General features: G+C 46.0%; 1 protein-coding gene and 1 pseudogene across 1 annotated transcript; both read left to right on the plus strand.

Annotated features, from left to right (window-relative positions):
* Positions 1-2,494: 2,494 nt before the first annotated feature.
* On the plus strand, positions 2,495-14,390 carry LOC136499745 (uncharacterized; annotated as a pseudogene).
* A 3,805-nt stretch (positions 14,391-18,195) lies between these two features.
* LOC136502026 (senescence-specific cysteine protease SAG39-like) lies at positions 18,196-19,432 on the plus strand. Its single transcript, XM_066497510.1, has 2 exons — positions 18,196-18,634; positions 18,722-19,432. Exons 1-2 carry the CDS (start codon positions 18,196-18,198, stop codon positions 19,306-19,308), a joined length of 1,026 nt encoding a protein of 341 aa, XP_066353607.1. The 3' UTR covers positions 19,309-19,432.

The raw sequence follows: 19,432 nt of genomic DNA on the forward strand, positions 1-19,432 counted from the left end.
GACCAGGTGTGCTCCACTGCCCAAAGTAAGTATATAGTGGCAAAGCTATCTTAGCTTAGGAATGCCGGGAATCATCTGCTCCTCTCCACTTGTACCTCTACGATCCGAATACTACTTGGAGTATAAGGGGCATGTTTGTCTTCGGTGGTGAGTTCAACTTTAAGTTAGTTTTGTTCATTATTTACTTGCTGGTTCATCATCCGTCCCCGAGGTGGATGCTCTAGTAGAGGGCCCTGATGAAGACGGATAACCCTGATCATGCTAGAGTAGTAGTCGATAGCGTAGACGTGGTGTTTAGACTAGAGGCTACCTTCGTTATCCTCGTACCCTGTGGTTGAGGGGTAGGCGGCAAGTGGTGACAGCCCTGTCTGTCCCTCGTAATCCCCCACATCCGGGTACGGCATAGAGCCGTAGGCTGGGATCGCCTGACAGACTAGGTGTGCTTTGGTGCCCGAAGTATGTATATAGTGGCAAAGCTATTTTAGCTTAGGATCTTTATCCCTAGAAAACTTCACTACCCGAGCTATCTTTCTTCTTGTTATCATTAGGTGAGCTAGCTAAGAGACTTTTACACATCCGTTCCTCATGGAAATATGATACCCTGAATACTTCTGGGCGAAATGCTACAACGATAATTCCGTGCGCTTGCGGATTATTTCTGTATGCGTTAAGAAATACCAACAGAGGCATCACTAGTAAAAGAATGACCAAGCTTTGGAAAAATAAGACCCCAATGAAGATTAGTATTTTGATGTGGCTATCTATACAAGATAGGTTACATACTGGAGTAAATTTTGAAGAAAAAGAAATGGAAGGGGAATAGAAACTGTTGTCTCTATGGAATCCCTCAAACAAGAGAACACATTTTCTTTAATTGTGAGTTGGCTAAAACTATGTGGGCATGCTTTAGAAGAGGCTAGGGTGGGACAAAATTCCTGAAAGCTTTCAAGGGGTCTTTGATTGGTGGCTTCTTTAAAGGATCTGCATTATCACATTAAGTTCTTCGTGCTATCAGTAGTTATATGGGGGTTGTGTACAATCCTCAATTAAATGTGTATTGAAAACAAATTTCTATGGTCATCTAATGAAGTTTGTTTTCAAAATATTCTCCTTGTTACAGAAGTGGCGCATACTGTTGAAGGTGGAGGATGAATAAGTTACATGGACAGCAAAGATAAAGCTCGGTAATGGTTCCTGGAATTTTGGAAGCAACTTGAAGGCATGGAGATTGAAGGAGTGATTTAAGCCTCTTTTGCTTTTTCCTGTTTCTCAAACTTGAGGCTGGTAGTCTGCTTTGTTCTAGGAGGTGTTGGAGTTTCATCTCGGTTGCTGGCGGTGCTAGTAACCTTTACAGTTTATCTTTTGCTCTTGTTTTGTAAAAGCTGGTAAGTTTGTTTGTATGTTCTTGCTTTCAATAAAAGTAGAGTTTTCCTCAAAAAAAAAAAAAGAATTCAGGAAAAGAACTCATGAGAGGTTTGCCTCTGGCTCCGTTCGCTTGGACGAATTTAGAGGAATCCGGATGAATCTGGAGGAATTTGTGAGAGGAAAACACTGTTTCGGATGAAAAAAAAAAACGGATCTAAGCCGGGTTTAAGGGCACGCGAATAGGCCTAAAGAGTTGCTCACCTTGGAAGCAGCTTGAAGCGACGGTGCGATGGCGCGGCCTACCGTCAGCTAGGGAGAAAACCAGTGGGTGTGGCGAGGCATGACGAAGCGACGATGGCGAGTAGTAGCGGTGAATAGAGGCAGTACAACTCGCTGCCTGATCCCAGGACGAACGGGGAGGACGTGACGCAGGCACGCGGCAGCAAGCGATCAGGAGGGGAGAAGAAAGGGTAACCCCGGCTGGCCGCGGCTCCAAGGGGCGTGCTGCCCATCCCGTCCAGAAGGCACCACCACCTCCGACGCCGATAATTGGATGGGTGACGGCAGCAGGCAGCCTGAGCCAGAAATGTTCCGTGTAATTTTTTTGGCCTTGAGAGAGGGGACATGGTTTAACTAACCCATGCTCGGAGTCGGAGGAGAGAAGTCTCTTGAATGAATAACGAACAATGAACCCCGTAGCTTCAGCAACATTCAATCTTCTTGCATGATCGGAGGAGGATTTTAGTTCTCCAATCCAATTAAAAAAAACAATTCCACAAAAATTGGCCCCTAATCCAGTAAATCACACATCCCAAAGGGAGAAATAGGGAATGCATGGTGTTAGTGCCGGCGGCATAAAGAGCTAGGCTTGATCTCTCTTCGGCCTTGTTTGGATGCATTTCATTCCATTCCACTTCAACACACGTGGATTGAGATGGATATACGTACATCCAAAGCCTTTAGGTAGGATTCGTGTGGTTTCAGATTGCAACCGTGGGCTTGTTGTGGCAGTTTGAGGAACCTGAACAGGCATGGCCAAAACACTTTCCACGTTTCGCGATGCATCCCCTTTTTATATAACCTTCCAAAACCCAAAACGTCCTCCACTTCTCTCTATCACAAAACCGATATGGAGTTTTGGTACCGCACCGTCGACGAGCGTCGAAGCCGGTCGCCGCCGCCTCTAGCGGCGCCGAGTACTCCTGGCTCTAGATCGGCAGGTGAGATCCCCTAGACTCCTATCCCTATCCTTCCGATTCATATTCGATCGATCGATCGATCTCCTGTTTCACCTGGCTACTGCTTTTGCATGCATATGTCGTGCGATCCCACCAGACGGCCACGGCAGCAATGGTCCGACCGAGCGTGTGGGTAATTCTGTCGTGATGCTATGGTGGCCTGATCTGCTTCCACCGGAGACGGCGGCGGTCGACACTGACGAGCTACGGCGGCAAGCGGAGAAGGCGAGGATCAGGGAGCGGATCGTGAGGGAGGAAGCGGTGCACTGGGAGCTCGAGCTGGAGGTGTGCAGTGAGTTAAGGGAGCAGATGCTGCAACTGTCATGGCCTGCGCTTGGGCAGCCGGCGAGAGGATCCGGCATGCCAACGGCGGTGTCACCGGGAACGATTACCACAACCAACTCGTCACTACAGCAGACGCGTGCTTTGCCGAGTGCAATTGCACTTGGCAAAGAAGGCTTTGCACTCGGCAAAGCCTTTGTCGAGTGCTGCACTCGGCAAAGAGCTGTCGGCATATCCCTTTACGGCAAAGGCTTCTTTGCCGAGTGTCGCATGTCGGGCACTCGGCAAAGAGAAGCCGCCGTGATGGCCAGGTCACGGTGACGGCCCCTTTGCCGAGTGCCACGTGTCGGCACTCGGCAAAGAAATGTGTTTTTTATTTTTTTTTAAAAATGCTTTGCCGAGTGCCTGAATCTGGCACTCGGCAAAGCTTGTTTCCTTTTTTTTGGATTTTCTTTGCCGAGTGCCTTGCCCATGACACTCGGCAAAGCTGGGAAGCTTAGTGTCCTAGATTCCTAGCTTTGCCGAGTGTCATGGTCATGACACTCGACAAAGAAGTGAAAAAATTCAATTTTTTTTTTGGTTTTTAGTCTTCCATCGTTGCAAACAAGATATACATCATATATATATATATATATATATATATATATATATATATATATATATATATATATATATATATAACACAACTATATATCACACAAATGTATAGCACAATCCACCACAAGCACAAACATAGCATACAAGTATCACAATCTCGACTCCCAAGTCCAAAGTCCAAACACACAAGCATAGTTCACAAAGTTCACAAGTGCATTATATCACAACGACTGCCATTTGAAGCTCACGGCGATGGTCCAAGTTGGGATGGCCCAACGTGCGATCCCGGCGACCCTCCGAGGTGGTTCGACGCCGCCCCCGATTGATGCTGCACAAAATAGAAGAGATTGCACGTGAGCGACAAGAGAAGAGATAAATATGCAAGATACATATCCGCCACTACCACCACCACCACCACATCACCGCTATCACCAACACTTCACCACCAACACTTCACCACCACCACCACCACACCACCACATCACCACCATGACCACCACCACCACCACCACCACCATGAGCACCACAACACCGTGACCACCACCACCAACACCACACCACCACCACCACCATGACCACCACACCACCACCACCACCACCACCACTAGGTTTCTCTAGGTTTCACTAGGATTCTCTAAGTTTCAGCATAGAAAGTAAAACTTCATACTTATACTCACCGGGGTAGAATCAGGACGTTGTGGAGGTGGATCTGGAGCAAGCAACGTTTGTGGGATCGCCCAACCTTGTTGCTAGCCAATTTGCTGCATGAACTTGATCATCTCGGCCATCTGCCGCTGATCTTGCTCCCGCTGGGCCTCCAAAGCCTGTAGCCTGTACCGCTCGGCCTCCCGCTCGGCCTACAGTTCCTGCACCTGGGCCTGCAGCATTTGACCCCAATGTTTCAATAATGCATAGGTAAGGTATGTAAAAGTCAAAGAACGATGAATGAAACAGGAATGCTTACCTGGAGTGCCGATACTGCGGTCGGCCGTTGGCGTATGGGCACGCTTGAGCTCGTGCTCGCTGCTCGGAGCTAGTGGAGAGGAGGAGTAGAGGCCATGTCGAGGACGCCGTCGCCAATCCAGAACCGCCCATGCTTCTTGCCTTGCCCCACCCTCATCACGAGCTGAGGATCAAGGCGCTCCTCGGTTTTAGGATCGTAGCCCGGCCCATGGACTGACCTTGCCGCCTTCGTGTACGAAGAGAGGCGGGTGTGGACGCTGGAGTTGGTGTACGCCTCAAGCGGGGCATCTAGGTCGTACTCGATGTCGGCCGTCACCTTGCCCATGTGAGCCAGAGCATATGCCTTCAGTTGACCAACTGGCTGGCCACCGTGTGCATCCGACTACGAGAAAGACAACAACATGTGGTTAGAAATGATGCAGAATTGAGCGTGGCTAGATTAGAGCAATGGCGGAGACTTACATATGCCTTTCCATATTTGCTGAGGCTGCGGCTGCCCTGATAGCCGCGGCTAGATCACATGTGGAGATGTCTGAGTTTTAGGCATCGTACGTTACAACTTGCTCATAAACTTCTAAATTTTTTACCACAGCCTCTACATGCGATGATACGAGTACACGACACCTCAACAAGTTTCGTGATTTTCGGACTTCGTTTGCATTTTATATAATTAAAAAACACTTTTTTAACAAGTTGGTGGTCATGTTTCGTGAAACAGATGTTCGAAATTTCACGAATGTCTCTGCACACGGCCTCAAAATACACTCAAAAACATGAATACCATTTTTTGAATCGCTAAATTCCAATATTTCATGCACCTGCAGTTCAAATTTACTTTTTCGAGAAAAATTCAAGTAAACATAAATAATTTAAAAAATATACCAAAAAGTCATAGAAAAGTTCCAAATTAGAACATGTGCTTCAAGGTACTGTATAAATGCCACAGAAAAAATTTGAAAACAAAAAAAATAAATAAAAATACTTTGCCGAGTGTCGGAATTGGCACTCGGCAAAGGCCTCTTTGCCGAGTGCCAGGCCAGGCCAGACACTCGGCAAAGACAACACATTTGCCGAGTGCTGACGGCCAGCACTCGGCAAAGGATGACGGAGGGGCCATCGGCGTCGCCTGAGGTATTTTGCCGAGGGTTATTCTTTGCCGAGTGCCTGACACTCGACAAAGAGGACGTTTGCCGAGTGTCCCTCTTTGCCGAGTGTTTGCCACTCGGCAAAGACGGCCTTTGCCGAGTGTGGCACTCGGCAAACTGCCTCTTTGCCAAGTGCCCGTGTTTCGACACTCGGCAAAACGCCGTGCACTCGACAAAGAGCGCGTCTCCCGTAGTGCATCGCTGCTGCCAGTTGTTGCGCTTGAGGTATGCTGTCTTTTTGGCATTTTGTGTTTGATCAAGCTTTTCGTTTGTCCCTAGGTATCGCCTCACGTTTTCTACGAACGTTAGATTAAATCGCAGCAGCAGTGACTGATTTTAAAATAGATTTTTTTACTGATTTTAAGATAGATTGTCACTCCGGGTTTGTCACAACTCGATGCATTACTCAAACTTTTGTTGATTAAAATTTTCTTTATTTTAATTTTAGGCCATCTACATATGCGAACCGAACGAGCATTTGTGAAAATACATGTTATAGTAAAAAACACGTCAAATGGAAACAAATCAAGATACACATACATGTCACCACCATAGTACAGATAACATGCTTTTTATGCTGCATAGGTCTAATTTCTGATATAGTGAGTGTCGTTTTTTCTCTTACAAGGAGTACATTAGGGCCCCACTTAGAGCACACTAGTCGTATTTTACTTTCATATACTTTTTCTCATGCTTAGTCATCTACTCATTCACTACGTTCATCGTTGACAAAACTTTGCAGATGTCGCCTATAATTTTCCCTTTTATTTATTTTTTGAAAAAACATTATTTTGTTTAAACTTAAAATTTAGATTAATTTCCTTTTATTTTCGTGTGATCTTTAGCTAGCATGAAAATCCAAACTAAATACACTTTGAAACTTCATATTTGTCTTGGTCTCAAATATCAAACTTGATTGGGACACACGCAAAACTTGCTTATTATACTTGAATGCTGACTTAAACTTGATTCCCAGTTGAAGCACGTATCTGATAATATCTTGCATCATTATGATTTGACATTGTGTTTACTTTTTTTTACTCATCTCGAAGAAATTGATTATAGTAACTCATGTGTGCAGGCCCACCCAAAAGCAAGCGCACTAGCAACCGCGATGACCAAGCGGAAGAGCTCTGATCATGCCGCCGAAGCATCCGGAGTATCGTTGGCTCCAAGCAGCAAGAAGCAGAAGAGCACCTTAACCTGCACAGCGTGTGGCATCAGCGCAAACAGCGAGAAGACCATGCAAGACCACCTCAATGGGAAGGTGCACAGGAAGAAGGTGGTAGCACTTCCGGAGTTGTCAAAGCTAGTGCTAGATGAGACAGAGCAGGAGATAGGGCTCGAGGCAGGTGAGGAACCGGGAATGGCGATGGAGACATTAGGAGATTACAAACCCACCAAGTTCATGATGGCGACGACCGCAGGAGCACTGAACGAAGTGACACAGATGGATGGGTACCTCCTCTGTGAGTTGTGCAATGTGCGGACGGCAGCCCGTATTACAATGACGTGCCACTTGCAAGGGAGCAAACACATCTCTAATGATCAGAAGAAGCATCGACCCTCCAGCAAGCTATCGGGTGCGGCTATTGCCACTGCTGATCCTAATAAAAATCTGGTTCTAGAGGATTACAGTGCGTCGCTGCCACACACTGTGCGGCGCTTGGAAGGCTTTCTGCTCTGTGAGCAGTGTGACGTGAAGGCCTCGTCGGTGAATGGCATGCGTCAACACTTACCAGGGAAGAAGCACAAGAATAAGGTAAACACCAGCTCATCTGATGCGTCTGTCAACATTTCCTTAGGAGGAAAGGAAGTAGCCAAAGCACAACTGATAGACACGGATCACACGGCTGTCATCTCTGACGACATGGCAGCAAAGGTGGAAGCACCACTAGCGAAGAAGTCATTGCAACCAAAGCTTGGTGATGATAATGAGCTGCAAGAAATGACTGTGGCACCACCAAAGGAAGACATTGCCATTGGGGATAGTACAAAGACTCCTGGAACAGAAATAATGAAAAGCAATGCAACTTCTGCTGGGGCTCAACTCAATAATGTCTGTGATTCTGACTCACCGACCAATGGAAGTATACAGTCTGATGCACCCTCTACGGCGGGTGGATGGCTTCCTTGTCTGCCTGCGCTGCAACGCAAAGGCATCATCTGAGATCATCATGCAGTCTCACCTGGATGGGAAAAAGCACAAGCGCAAGATGGCACTCGCTGCTGCACGAGGAAACAATGACTTGTCTGTCCTTGTCACCGGGGCTGATGAGGCACAAGACAATGGCTCAAAGTCCATCAAAAGCAATGTGGAGGCAGAATCGGCGGTGCCACAAGCAAAAACCGCTGCCAATGAAGATGCAGAAGCAGCCCCGCCATTGGCAGTACCACAAGCAATGGCATCCATGACAGTAGATCGACCAGTAGAAGCTCAACCTGCTACTTGCATTACTGAACCAGCAGAGGAAGGCGAGATTATTGAGGAAGCTGAAGAAGAGCATGCAGCTGCCGACTCCAATGGCTCTGTGACCCAAGCCAAGGAATCCGTAATAACTAATTGTCATTTACTATGGATCGTCTAGGTGTGGATCCAGTGGGTTAGTTCTTTCCTGTTGAATCATGAGTTTGCTTCGGGGTAGGAGACAGAGAGAGAGAGAGAGATGTAGAAGCATCTGACCGTCGAAGGAGCTCCCTGCCTTCACTGGTTCGTCGATGAAGATTTGCGCTAGGCAGCGACGTTTGGTGTAGGTGTGAAGACTGGTGGTGGTGGTGGAGGCAGTGGTGCTTCCCGCCGCTGGCAGTGCCACCCTCTGGATCGGATTAGGGTTAGGACAGTGGGATGTGGTGGCGGCGAACCTCGTACCGTGTGCCGTTTGCCCCACCTCCTCTTTATAGGCACTGTGCGACGGGGCCCCACTAGCCACGAGATGGCTGGACGTCCCCGATCAGGACGCGGTCAAGGAGTCCGTCTCGACCGTTGGGTCAAGACGAATGAGATCAATTCTAACATTCTCCCCCTTGATCTCAACTCATACTTTAACCTTAAACTTTGACTTTAATCCCTTTCGCTTTTATTTGTTCCATCACAGATTAGTGTATAGAGCATGCTTCATCGTCACGGTCAATCGCCGATAGACTTAACAGCTACAATACACATCTCTCTTCTGAAACAGATTCTTTAACTTTGGGCCCTTTATTGTCCGGAAATCATAGGCTATACCATAAACCCATGTCGACTGTGTGTTATCTAAACACACTGGGTGGTAAGCCTTTTGTACGCGGATCCGCAAGCACTTGCTTGTTACTTTTATGTTCAATATTTTTAGTATGATTCTGGACTTTCTCCTTCACAACGTACAACTTTATCGTCAATGTGTTTGGCAGCACACTTGACCCGTTGTTATAGGAGCGAACTACTTAAATGGTTATTGCTGTTGTATACCATTATCAATTCCGGGTGTAAGTTCTTTTAACCACTTCGCCTGTCCTTTAAGCCTCATATCAAGCTATACTGTGGGTATGCATCCTTGATGACACCACAACTGTTTCTTTGAAGCTTTTCCACAATAAAACTCCAACTGCGAGTGTTAGCTACTATGTGGGTTTCACTAAACATCTCGCCAAAATTTAACATTTGTACCCACAACTATTTGAGAGTACTTATTCTTTCTTACTCACCATGAGGCCTATAAATCTTTGCACAATTGCAAAACATTCTCATCTCCATTCCAGTGATCTATATCTGGACTGGACTTCTGCCAAAATATCCCGGATACATAAACTATGTAAGGGTAAGTTCTTGCTTATAAGCATTCAATAAGCTTCCAACAGCTGAAGCATATAGGACGTCCATTTGATCGATCTCATATTTATTCTTGGAACACTGAAAGTTCCGAAAACTATTACCCTTGACTATAGGAACAGGCGCAGGTTTATTCACATATATACTTTATTTCTTTAGAATCTTCTCTAAGTATACACTTAAGATAGTTCTAATACCCCTTTTCCTTTTATCTTGGTAAGTTCCAAATTCTGTAACAAATGATGCTTTACCAAGATCATTCTCATTGAAACTTGAGGACAAGAACTGCTTCTTCTCCAACAGTAGATTAACACCACTACTAGTGAGTAAGGTGCTACCCACATGCAGGATTAGGAAAATAAATTTCTCTTGTTTAAACTTTGCATAAATACAATTGTCCTCTATATTCTCTTTAAAACCCAAACTTTCTTATTGTACTGTTAAAACTTCAAGAACCACTATCTTGAAGCTTGCTTTAATCCATAAATGGATTTCTTTAGGCAACATTCCTTTACGTTCTTTTTCTTCCACGACAAAACCTTTTGAGTTATGCCATGTAAACATTTCCATACAAATCCTCGTTGAGGAATGTGTCTTTACATCCTTCTGATGTAACTATAAATCGTAATGTGCCACTAATACCATTATGATTCTAAAAGAATCCTTGCATGCTCATTATAATCTATTCCTGCTCTTTATGTAAATCATTTCACCACAAGTGGCGCTTTATAGCTTTCCATATTCCCTTTGGATATCTTTCTATATTCCCTTTGGAGTCACCTTTGTCTTGTAGACCCATTATAGCCTACTGTTTTGGCTCCATTAGGATTTTCTTCTAAGTTCCAAACATCATTGGTATTTATCGATTTCATTTCATCTTCCTTTGCTACTTGCCATTTAGACGAGTGAACACCTATCATGGCTTCTTTAAATGAGGTGGAATCACTCTCTATTTGAATTTCTTTCTTAACTTTTACTTCTTAGTCACCATAAATATCTGATTTTCTTATTCTTTGAGACCTTCTAGGGCCTCGTGGCACTTCTTTCATATGAGGCTATTGTTACTCTTCATTGCCAAAAGGCAATTGTTCTATAGCCTCCTGTATCATAAGATCCTTGTTTACTTATTCATCCTCTTTAAGAGCTAACATCTGGTGTTGTATATGTCATACAACATCAGCATGTATAAAGCAATTTGTTGCTCTAAAACCACTGTAGTGGATATGTAATCCCACTTCTATTCAAGCCTTAGGTATCTACATACCATGCTCCTCCAGATTACTCCATCTTCTGTAAAGATGGTGTATCTTCAAATTTCTTATTTTGGGTTTAATCTGCTAAAAACTCATATGGCGTCATCTAGTATAAATACTAGCTGACTATGCTATCTTCCCATCAGAACTATAAAAAGTCTAGGAATTTAGCTACTTCTTTATTTTAGGGGTATCGCTATTATGACCGTCTTACTCCCTCAATGATCACATTCATCTTTTATAGATCACTTTTACCTTCAATGCATAGTATGCATTGCATTATCTGAAGTATGGGGAAGTATCTTTCTTAATCTTACATTTCTCCCCCTCGAAATGTGGTATGAACTTTTCTACCACAATTTCGAAACATTCAGAACTCTTGTGAATGAGGAAACTTTGATTACTTACTTCATCCACATGATTACATCATGCAAACAAAATTCGTATGGGAGTACATTTTCCTCATTACACTTCAAAACTCAACATAGTCTATTATTATCAATACTTCTGCAAGTCACACTTGCATATCTTTCTTATCTCTTGGTTCACATGCAACTTTCTTTTGTTCTCAAACTCATTGAGTACTTATGATCATGACACAATCAGAGTGTACGGTAAATACTAGAATAGCATAAGAGCTATCCCAAACTTCTCTCCATGTGCGGGATATTTCTTTAGAGCATATGAATCATCACATCCTCCTCCCGTCATGCAGGATAAGTACTATGCCAAACTCTCCCGCCTTGCAGGATTGGTTAACATATGTACTATGCCAACTTTACCCCGTCATGCGGGTATTTTCTCAAACTTTTCCCGCCATGCGGATACTATCACAAACTTTTTTTTTCCCGCCATGCAAGATAGTTCTCTTGAACAGACATAATTGCCAGGGTTGGCTCGTGTTCAATCATCAAATTCAGAAATAAATCTGAATATTCTTTAACACACATGTGTAATCCAATGTTAGTCAAATTAAACATGTATATGACTTTTACAACTCTCATAAGTGAAACTGAAAATAAATTCTTCTTCACAGAGAGTACATAAAAGACATTTCTCAATGAAGACTCTCATTAATTTATCTCTTTTCTTGGATCAATATCCTAGAATTCTTTTCTTTTGAAGCCATTCTTTAAAGAGAACACAGTCCCTTAAACAATGGTATTCTTTCATACATAACTTGCCCTTAGGTATTTCATCATCTGAGTCATAAGTACCCAGCTCATTTCTCTTACTGCCTTCAAGAATGAAAGCATGGAGGTCTTTTGTCTGAAAAATATTCAACAATAATGCTCATTAAACTTTGAAAACTTTATGTTCTATTCTATATCACCGTTGGGCAGAAATAGAATAAAACATCATTCTTCTACATTAATTCCACATCACCGTTGGGCAGAAATGGAATAAAACATAGAACTGCTCCTTAAAATTAAATTCCCCCGTTGGTTCGAATTTAATTAGAAGACAATCAACTTCATTGCAGCGGAAACATGAAAATACATTTATCTAGTTTAAGAGCATTCCTTGAACTTTATCTATTCTCTGAAAATTGGTCATTTTGATGCAAAAATTATCAGAGATTCAAACTTTAAACATAAAACTCATAGAATTATAATATTGTTATCATCAACGTTGGTCAGAAAATAACAATACCATAATTTAACTTTAAACTTAAACTCATAAATAAACTTATAATTTATCTTAACTATCAACCGACTATTCCTCCAATTAAAAAATTTCCAGTTGGTTCTAATTTTAACTGGAGGATAAACTTTTCATCATTTACTGAATAACTATAACTGCTCTTCAAATTAGAAGACAATTAACCTTTAACTTTGCAGCGGAAACTTGACAAAATTTCTTTTCCTACTTTTCAGAAGCATTTTACTTTACTCATCTGTTCTCTAAACAAATTATCACGTTGGATCAAATTTGAGTAGAGATAAAACATTTAAACTTAACTTTATTCATTCAAAATAGCTTCTGAAAAAAATAAAATAATAAACTGAAAAATTCTCCTTCTTGTCCATTTGGCCCGGAGGCCTGCTTGGCCCGAAGGCCTGATCTCTTGTTCGGCCCAGCAGCCGCTCGCGCAGCGCGTACCCGCGCCCAGGCCGCAACCTGGGCCTGGGCCAGGAAAGTGGCATCCCGCCTGAGCTCTATTCGGCCCGACCGTGCTCAGCCGTCGATGGAGATCGGATGGCCGTCCGCGCCCAGCGGAGGATCAAAAGGCACCCACGGCCGCCGTTCCCCTAAAAACCCTAGTTCATTCCTTCCCTCCCCTTCTCTCTCTCGTGCCGCACGCGACAGCAGCGGCAGCCGTGGTGTCCGTCGGCGCCGATGAGGGGTGGTGCCGACCGAGCTTGTTCGGCTCCCCTTCCTTTCTTTCTCGTGCGTCTCTCTCTCTCAGCAGCACGACGCATCTTGAGCAACAGCGAGCCGCGCCGGAGGAGAAGACGAAGACGGCGCCACCGCAGGCCCTCTTGCCGGCGAGCGCGCTCCCCATCGGGAGAGCGCGCCGCCGTCAAGCGGCTCTGTGTCGGCGCCCTGTACCCGTACCCGCGCGGATGCATCTCGGCGACGAACACCGGCGCGGTCTGGTCTTTCCCGCATGACGGCGGAGATGGCAGCGGTGAGGTAAGCCACCGGCCTTGCTTTTCTTTTCCCCTTCTGTGTTTCTCCTTTTCTACTCGGATCCAATCCGATTTGGGGACGGGGATTGGAATTAGGGTTAGGATTTCGGCAAGTTAGGGTTAGGGCCGATTCGATTCACTGTTCTTCTTCCCCATGAGTTTTCACGGATTTAGGGAAAAACCTAGTCTGTATGCTCAGATCCAAAAGGATCTAATCCATCTCTTCCCGCGTGTCAGCAAACCGGCGGCGGGTGCTCCATCCCGCGTGAGGCGGTAATGACGGCGGTGGGGAAAACTTCCCCGGACCGTCCAATATCTTTAGGGTTTCATTTTCTCCTCCGAACCGAAGTTCGTTTCTTTTTCTTTCCCTTCTTCTTTTCTTTGCCCCGATCCGGATCCACATACTAGAGAACCTGGCTCCGATACCAATGTCATTTACTATGGATTGTCTAGGTGTGGATCCAGTGGGTTAGTTCTTTCCTGTTGAATCATGAGTTTGCTTCGGGGTAGGAGACAGAGAGAGAGATGTAGAAGCATCTGACCGTCGGAGGAGCTCCCTGCCTTCACTGGTTCGTCGATGAAGATTTGCGCTAGGCAGCGACGTTTGGTGTAGGTGTGAAGACCGGTGGTGGTGGTGGAGGCAGTGGTGCTTCCCGCCGCTGGCAGTGCCACCCTCTAGATCGGATTAGGGTTAGGACAGTGGGATGTGGTGGCGGCGAACCTCGTACCGTGTGCTGTTTGCCCCACCTCCTCTTTATAGGCACTGTGCGACGGAGCCCCACTAGCCACGAGATGGCTGGACGTCCCCGATCAGGACGCGGTCAAGGAGTCCGTCTCGACCGTTGGGTCAAGACGAATGAGATCAATTCTAACACTAATTACACCAGTACCCCTGTCAAGCCAATCAAGATCCAGGTCTCGTGTGCCCCAAGCCAAGGAACCAGCAGGGTAAGGTGTTCACAGTGATGCAGCAGGAGAATGGCAGGCTCTCGTGCGACCTGTGCGGCGTCCATGGCTGCGACAAGGACAGCATGATTCTGCACCTCTACACCCGTACACACCGGGGCAAAACCAATCTTGCAGAGAAAAAAGAGCAGCAAGTGTGAATGGCTGGAGTCGCAATAGTGGATGAGGTTGGCAGCATGGCAGGGGCGGCTCAGGTGTGGTAACGATGTCGGCGTGATTATATCTGATAGTAAAGGACTTGAACATATCATATTGACTATATGGTTACATTGATCAAATAATACTCCAGCACCAGCAACTTGAAAAACCAGCAGATTTTGCCTATTGCTCAGTACATTGTCATAAGTTTGCCTCTTTGCTTTTCAGTTGTTCCTGTATTTCTTGTTTGATGTTGGAGAGCAAGCGCTCCTTCCTAGACTAGTCATGAATACTTAATGTTTTAAACAACAGTACATTCTCGGAATCATAACATTAATTTGGTCACTAGTTTCTTGTAAAGTACTCCCTCCATATCGTATTTAGGTGTCGTTCCGGAGGCCAGGCCGGTTGCGGCAAAAGAAGTCGTTCACGATAACGAGGGCGATTTTAGACGCGATTACCCCTAGCTAGGCGCGCGCGCCGCCCGTTCGCATGGCCGCCCGTTCGCATGGTCTCCTCGTCATTAATCGCGGACTCCTCGATTGAAGAGATCGCCTCAGCACACAGACCGCCCACAGCACGCTCGCCGCCTGTCCGCACGCCTACTTCATCTCCCTCACGCTCGCCTGTGGATTCCGGCGGCTAGGGTTTAGTACTGTTCGGTTCGTTTCGTCGCTATGGAGACCGGCGGCGCGCGCGTGCTGGTCGCCACGGACGGCGTCGGGCTAGAGTCGGAGGTGCTCGCCGCGGAGGACACCGGGCTAGAGTCGGAGGAGGTCGCCGCAGAGGACGTCGTCGACCCGCTGCTGTCCGTGGACTCCGACCTGCTGTTGTCCGTCGCGCTGGATTTGCAGGAGCCAGACGAGGTCATCGTGCTGCTCACCGCGGACGGCGTCGTGCCGGATTCGCAGGAGGTCGCCGTGGACGGCGTGGCGCTGGACTCGCAGGAGCCGGATGAGGGCAACGTGCTGGTCCCCGCGGACGCCGTGGCGCTGGACTCACAGGAGCTGGACGAGGCGGTGCCGGAGTCATAGATGCCGCCGGACTCCATCACGCCGGAGTTGCTGGACTCCATGGAGGTGGTGTCGGATTCCTTGCCGCCGGGGGCGTTTGTATGCGGTCGCTGTGGTCTCGTCCATGAGGATCGCGAAGCATGGAACCGTGCGCACTCGTGGTTCTATCCATGCCCTAGATGTGGTCTCGTCCACAAGGAATGTTTCTCAATGCTTCTAAATCCACAGGGATGTGCTTACGGCCTACTCTACCCTTCTTTAGACTAGAAACCACAACTGGAACTGAGTTTGCAAGTTGTATTTTACCTCTCCGCCATACCCTCTGAACTGACTTAATATTAAGCCCAAATTGCTCGGCAACCGCTGCAGTGTCATTCTTGTCTAGTTTCCCATTGTTGCTCCTAGCCAACAAAGCTTGATAAACTTGTTTTCGGAGGTGTCCAGACATTTCTTTCCTTTGGTGAGTCCGTTGAACTTGTTCTTCCACGGTGGGGTTCTCCACAACAGCATGTTCTGTTAAAACAAGCACGTTTATTAGTTCCCGCAGCATGATCTGTTAAAACAAGCACAATCATGCAACTTACAGACGACATATTCTATTCAAAAGATTGTGCTAACAAGCACTTGTAGTACGTACCAGCATGGTTCTGTAAATAATCAAAATCAATAGCTCCATATTCTGATCCAATTCAACAACTCCAATTATAGTTCAAATCAAACCCTGTCTAATAGGCACGGAGTACTTTTGCATGGCTGCTGTGAATATCATAAAAGGAAAGACCATTACCATTGTTATTCTGATCCTCCATCAGAGGCATGTTGAGATCGAACGCAGCGGCGTCGTGCTCGTCGAGGTCGAACGCAGCGGCGTCGTCGTCATCTTGAGGCTCGTCGAGATGAAACGCAGCGTTGCCGTCGCCATCTTCGTGCTCGTCGAGGTCGAACGTAGCGGCGTCGTCGTCATCTTCAGCGCCGGGCTCATTCAGATCGAACCCAGTCCACAAATCAGCCATGCTAAGCTAAAGATATGGCTCAGTACTACTCAAACGAAGTGGCATGAAGAATAGATGTGGCGTGATGAACTGAAGGACTGCGGCACTTTATTAAGCTGTCTGCAGGTATCCCAAACATCGCATGCACGAGCGCCAGGCCGAAAAAAATGAAAAATTGAATGGCACGAGCGCCCAAACTCGATGGTACCGCGCCAAAACAGGAAGCAAACGCGCGCCCAGGCGCGAGCGCGCACGGCAGACTCGTTCCGCACAGTAGCATGCAAAATAGCCATGCAAAATAGCGAAATCTAAAAATATGTGCACCCACCAGAAATCGAACCTAGGACCTTGGGGCACTAACAGCATTGCGATAGTCACTCCAACTCTGATTCGTTCTCATATACAATGCACCCATAGGTGTATTTAATAGGGGCAGACAGGAAAAAATACTCTCTAATTAATGACTCTTTGGTAGTCACATTCATGTCCTAAACAACTTCTAATTACGATATGGAGGGAGTATATCAGCTGGGTACCCACCGCCATCCCGCCAGGATATCCCACCTATTTGGAGGGACAAGAAGGGCGACGGTGTGTGGTACAGAGGAGAGAGAGGCAACTGACAAATTATTAGTGCTATTATTATATTTTTCCAAAGAAAAAGGACTGTTATTAGCTTTTTCATTCATATGAACCCATAGTGAAAATTTTTATTGCTTAAGTAACAGCAATGGCCCATTAACAAACTTCAGTTCTGTAGAAGAATTTTGTGCTGAGTCAGATTAAAAGAGCTTGCATTAAAAAATGTTTTTTTAGAAAGGACGGCAAAAGCTTTGCCGCGATTTCTATTAGACGAAGGAAGAAAAAAGGCAAGTGCTCGTCCAGTTTTTTGAATGAAAACTAAGCCCAAAACCATATAGCTGAAAAGAGTGTTTCACTCGTCAACTTTGATACAACCGGACAACTATCAAAACTCACGCCACAATAAGCTCCAATTTGATCGAATCGACCCAACTAACCACTGACAAGTACTGAAGAAACACGACGACCCGCCGAGCGACACCAAAGCTTGGGGCACAACCATGGCTAGACAGCAAGGAGTAACCGCAGAACTGGAAAGCCTAACATGAGCGGCATGGTTCAAAGATAAGAGAAAAAATACACCTGAATTAGAAAGTTTCAATTACATAGCATGTGAAGTTTAGTTCTGAACCTGAAAGATTTTATTGAATTAACAATCTTTTAAGCGTTCAGGATGCTTTTTTTTTCAAAATTCAGGGTGCTATCAAGCAGTATGTCAACTATTTCCAATTCTGTTCACACAGTGTGAAATCGGATTTAGAATTACCATAGCAGAACCAGAGTACGTCGTCCAAAGAACTCCGTAGCAAACTGCTGCCAATACAATAATATTGCGTCGAAATCACATTTGCTCCAGCCCCAAGCCCCCAACAAGTTTGGTATTTTTCCAATTTTTATTTGATATATGTTGAATGCCAGCGAACAAAGGTGGGGCTTATATTAATTCTTTGTGGGAACGCAAAGCATAAACAAAGCCACAAAGGCCATCCACAGCAGAGCAGCAAATTCACGTCTGGAAGTATTTTATACCGTCGGAAAACATAAAGCTTCACGGCCACGGACCTGTCCCTTTCCGCACGATATAACGTAGAAGCACCGTATCTTCGTACGTACTTCCAAGAATACAGAGAGATCGGCAGCTATATATACCCATGCTACGCCCAGTTCCGGTCACCAAATCAAAAGCCGTAGCAGCAAGCAATTGACAGGCCTGATCGACCATGGCTACCCCCAAGGCATTGATCTTTGCAATCCTCATCGGCTCCTTCTTGTGCAGTGCAGCACTCGCTGCTCGCGACCTGAACGACGACGACTCAGCAATGATGGAGAGGCATGATCAGTGGATGGCACGGTACAGCCGCGTTTACAAAGATGCCACCGAGAAGGCGCAGAGGTTTGAGGTGTTCAAGGCAAATGTCAAGTTCATCGAGTCGTTCAACGCTGCCGGGAACCGCAAGTTCCGGCTCGGCATTAACCAATTCGCGGACCTCACCAATGACGAGTTCAGGGCTACCAAGACTGACAAGGGCTTCAAACCTAGCCCGGTGAAGGTCCCTACTGGATTTAGATACGAGAATGTTAGCGTCGATGCGCTTCCGGCAACGGTCGACTGGAGGACCAAGGGTGCCGTCACTCCCATCAAGGATCAAGGGCAATGTGGTAAGTATATATTGTAGCTAACAATACTTTTGAGCAACTATATATTTTGTGTAATGATGACATATGTTCAAACCTAATCAATTGTAGGCTGCTGCTGGGCATTCTCAGCTGTGGCTGCCACAGAGGGCATTGTGAAAATCAGCACCGGCAAGCTCACCTCACTCTCGGAACAAGAGTTGGTAGATTGTGATGTCCATGGTGAGGACCAGGGCTGTGAGGGTGGTTTGATGGATGACGCCTTCAAGTTCATCATCAAGAATGGTGGACTAACCACAGAGTCCAGCTATCCTTACACAGCTGCCGATGGCAAGTGCAAGAGCGGATCAAATAGTGCTGCAACCATCAAAGGCTATGAGGATGTACCAGCAAATGATGAGGCAGCTCTGATGAAGGCAGTGGCGAACCAGCCCGTGTCGGTGGCCGTCGATGGTGGAGACATGACATTTCAGTTCTACTCTGGCGGTGTGATGACTGGCTCCTGCGGTACTGACTTGGACCATGGGATTGCCGCCATTGGTTATGGAAAGACCAGTGATGGCACCAAGTATTGGTTGATGAAGAACTCATGGGGCACCACATGGGGAGAGAATGGTTATCTGAGGATGGAGAAAGATATTTCAGACAAGAGAGGCATGTGTGGCCTGGCCATGGAGCCTTCCTACCCCACTGAGTAGGCAGACCTTCAGATGCCTCAAGTTCATACATAAGGATGAAATAAATCGATGCTTTTACACCTTGTTATGTATAGTTGGTTCGTATGTGTTTCAAATTTATCTTCTATGTATATTCTACACTTAT

Source organism: Miscanthus floridulus, chromosome 13, assembly GCF_019320115.1.
Source record: "Miscanthus floridulus cultivar M001 chromosome 13, ASM1932011v1, whole genome shotgun sequence".
Lineage (NCBI taxonomy): Eukaryota > Viridiplantae > Streptophyta > Magnoliopsida > Poales > Poaceae > Miscanthus > Miscanthus floridulus.

Excerpts from the sequence above, each read along its gene's own strand:
- LOC136502026 (XM_066497510.1), top strand. The coding sequence starts at position 18,196 with ATGGCTACCCCCAAGGCATTGATCTTTGCAATCCTCATCGGCTCCTTC. Across the intron at positions 18,635-18,721 it reads CAAGGATCAAGGGCAATGTG|GCTGCTGCTGGGCATTCTCA; the intron begins GTAAGTATATAT and ends AATCAATTGTAG.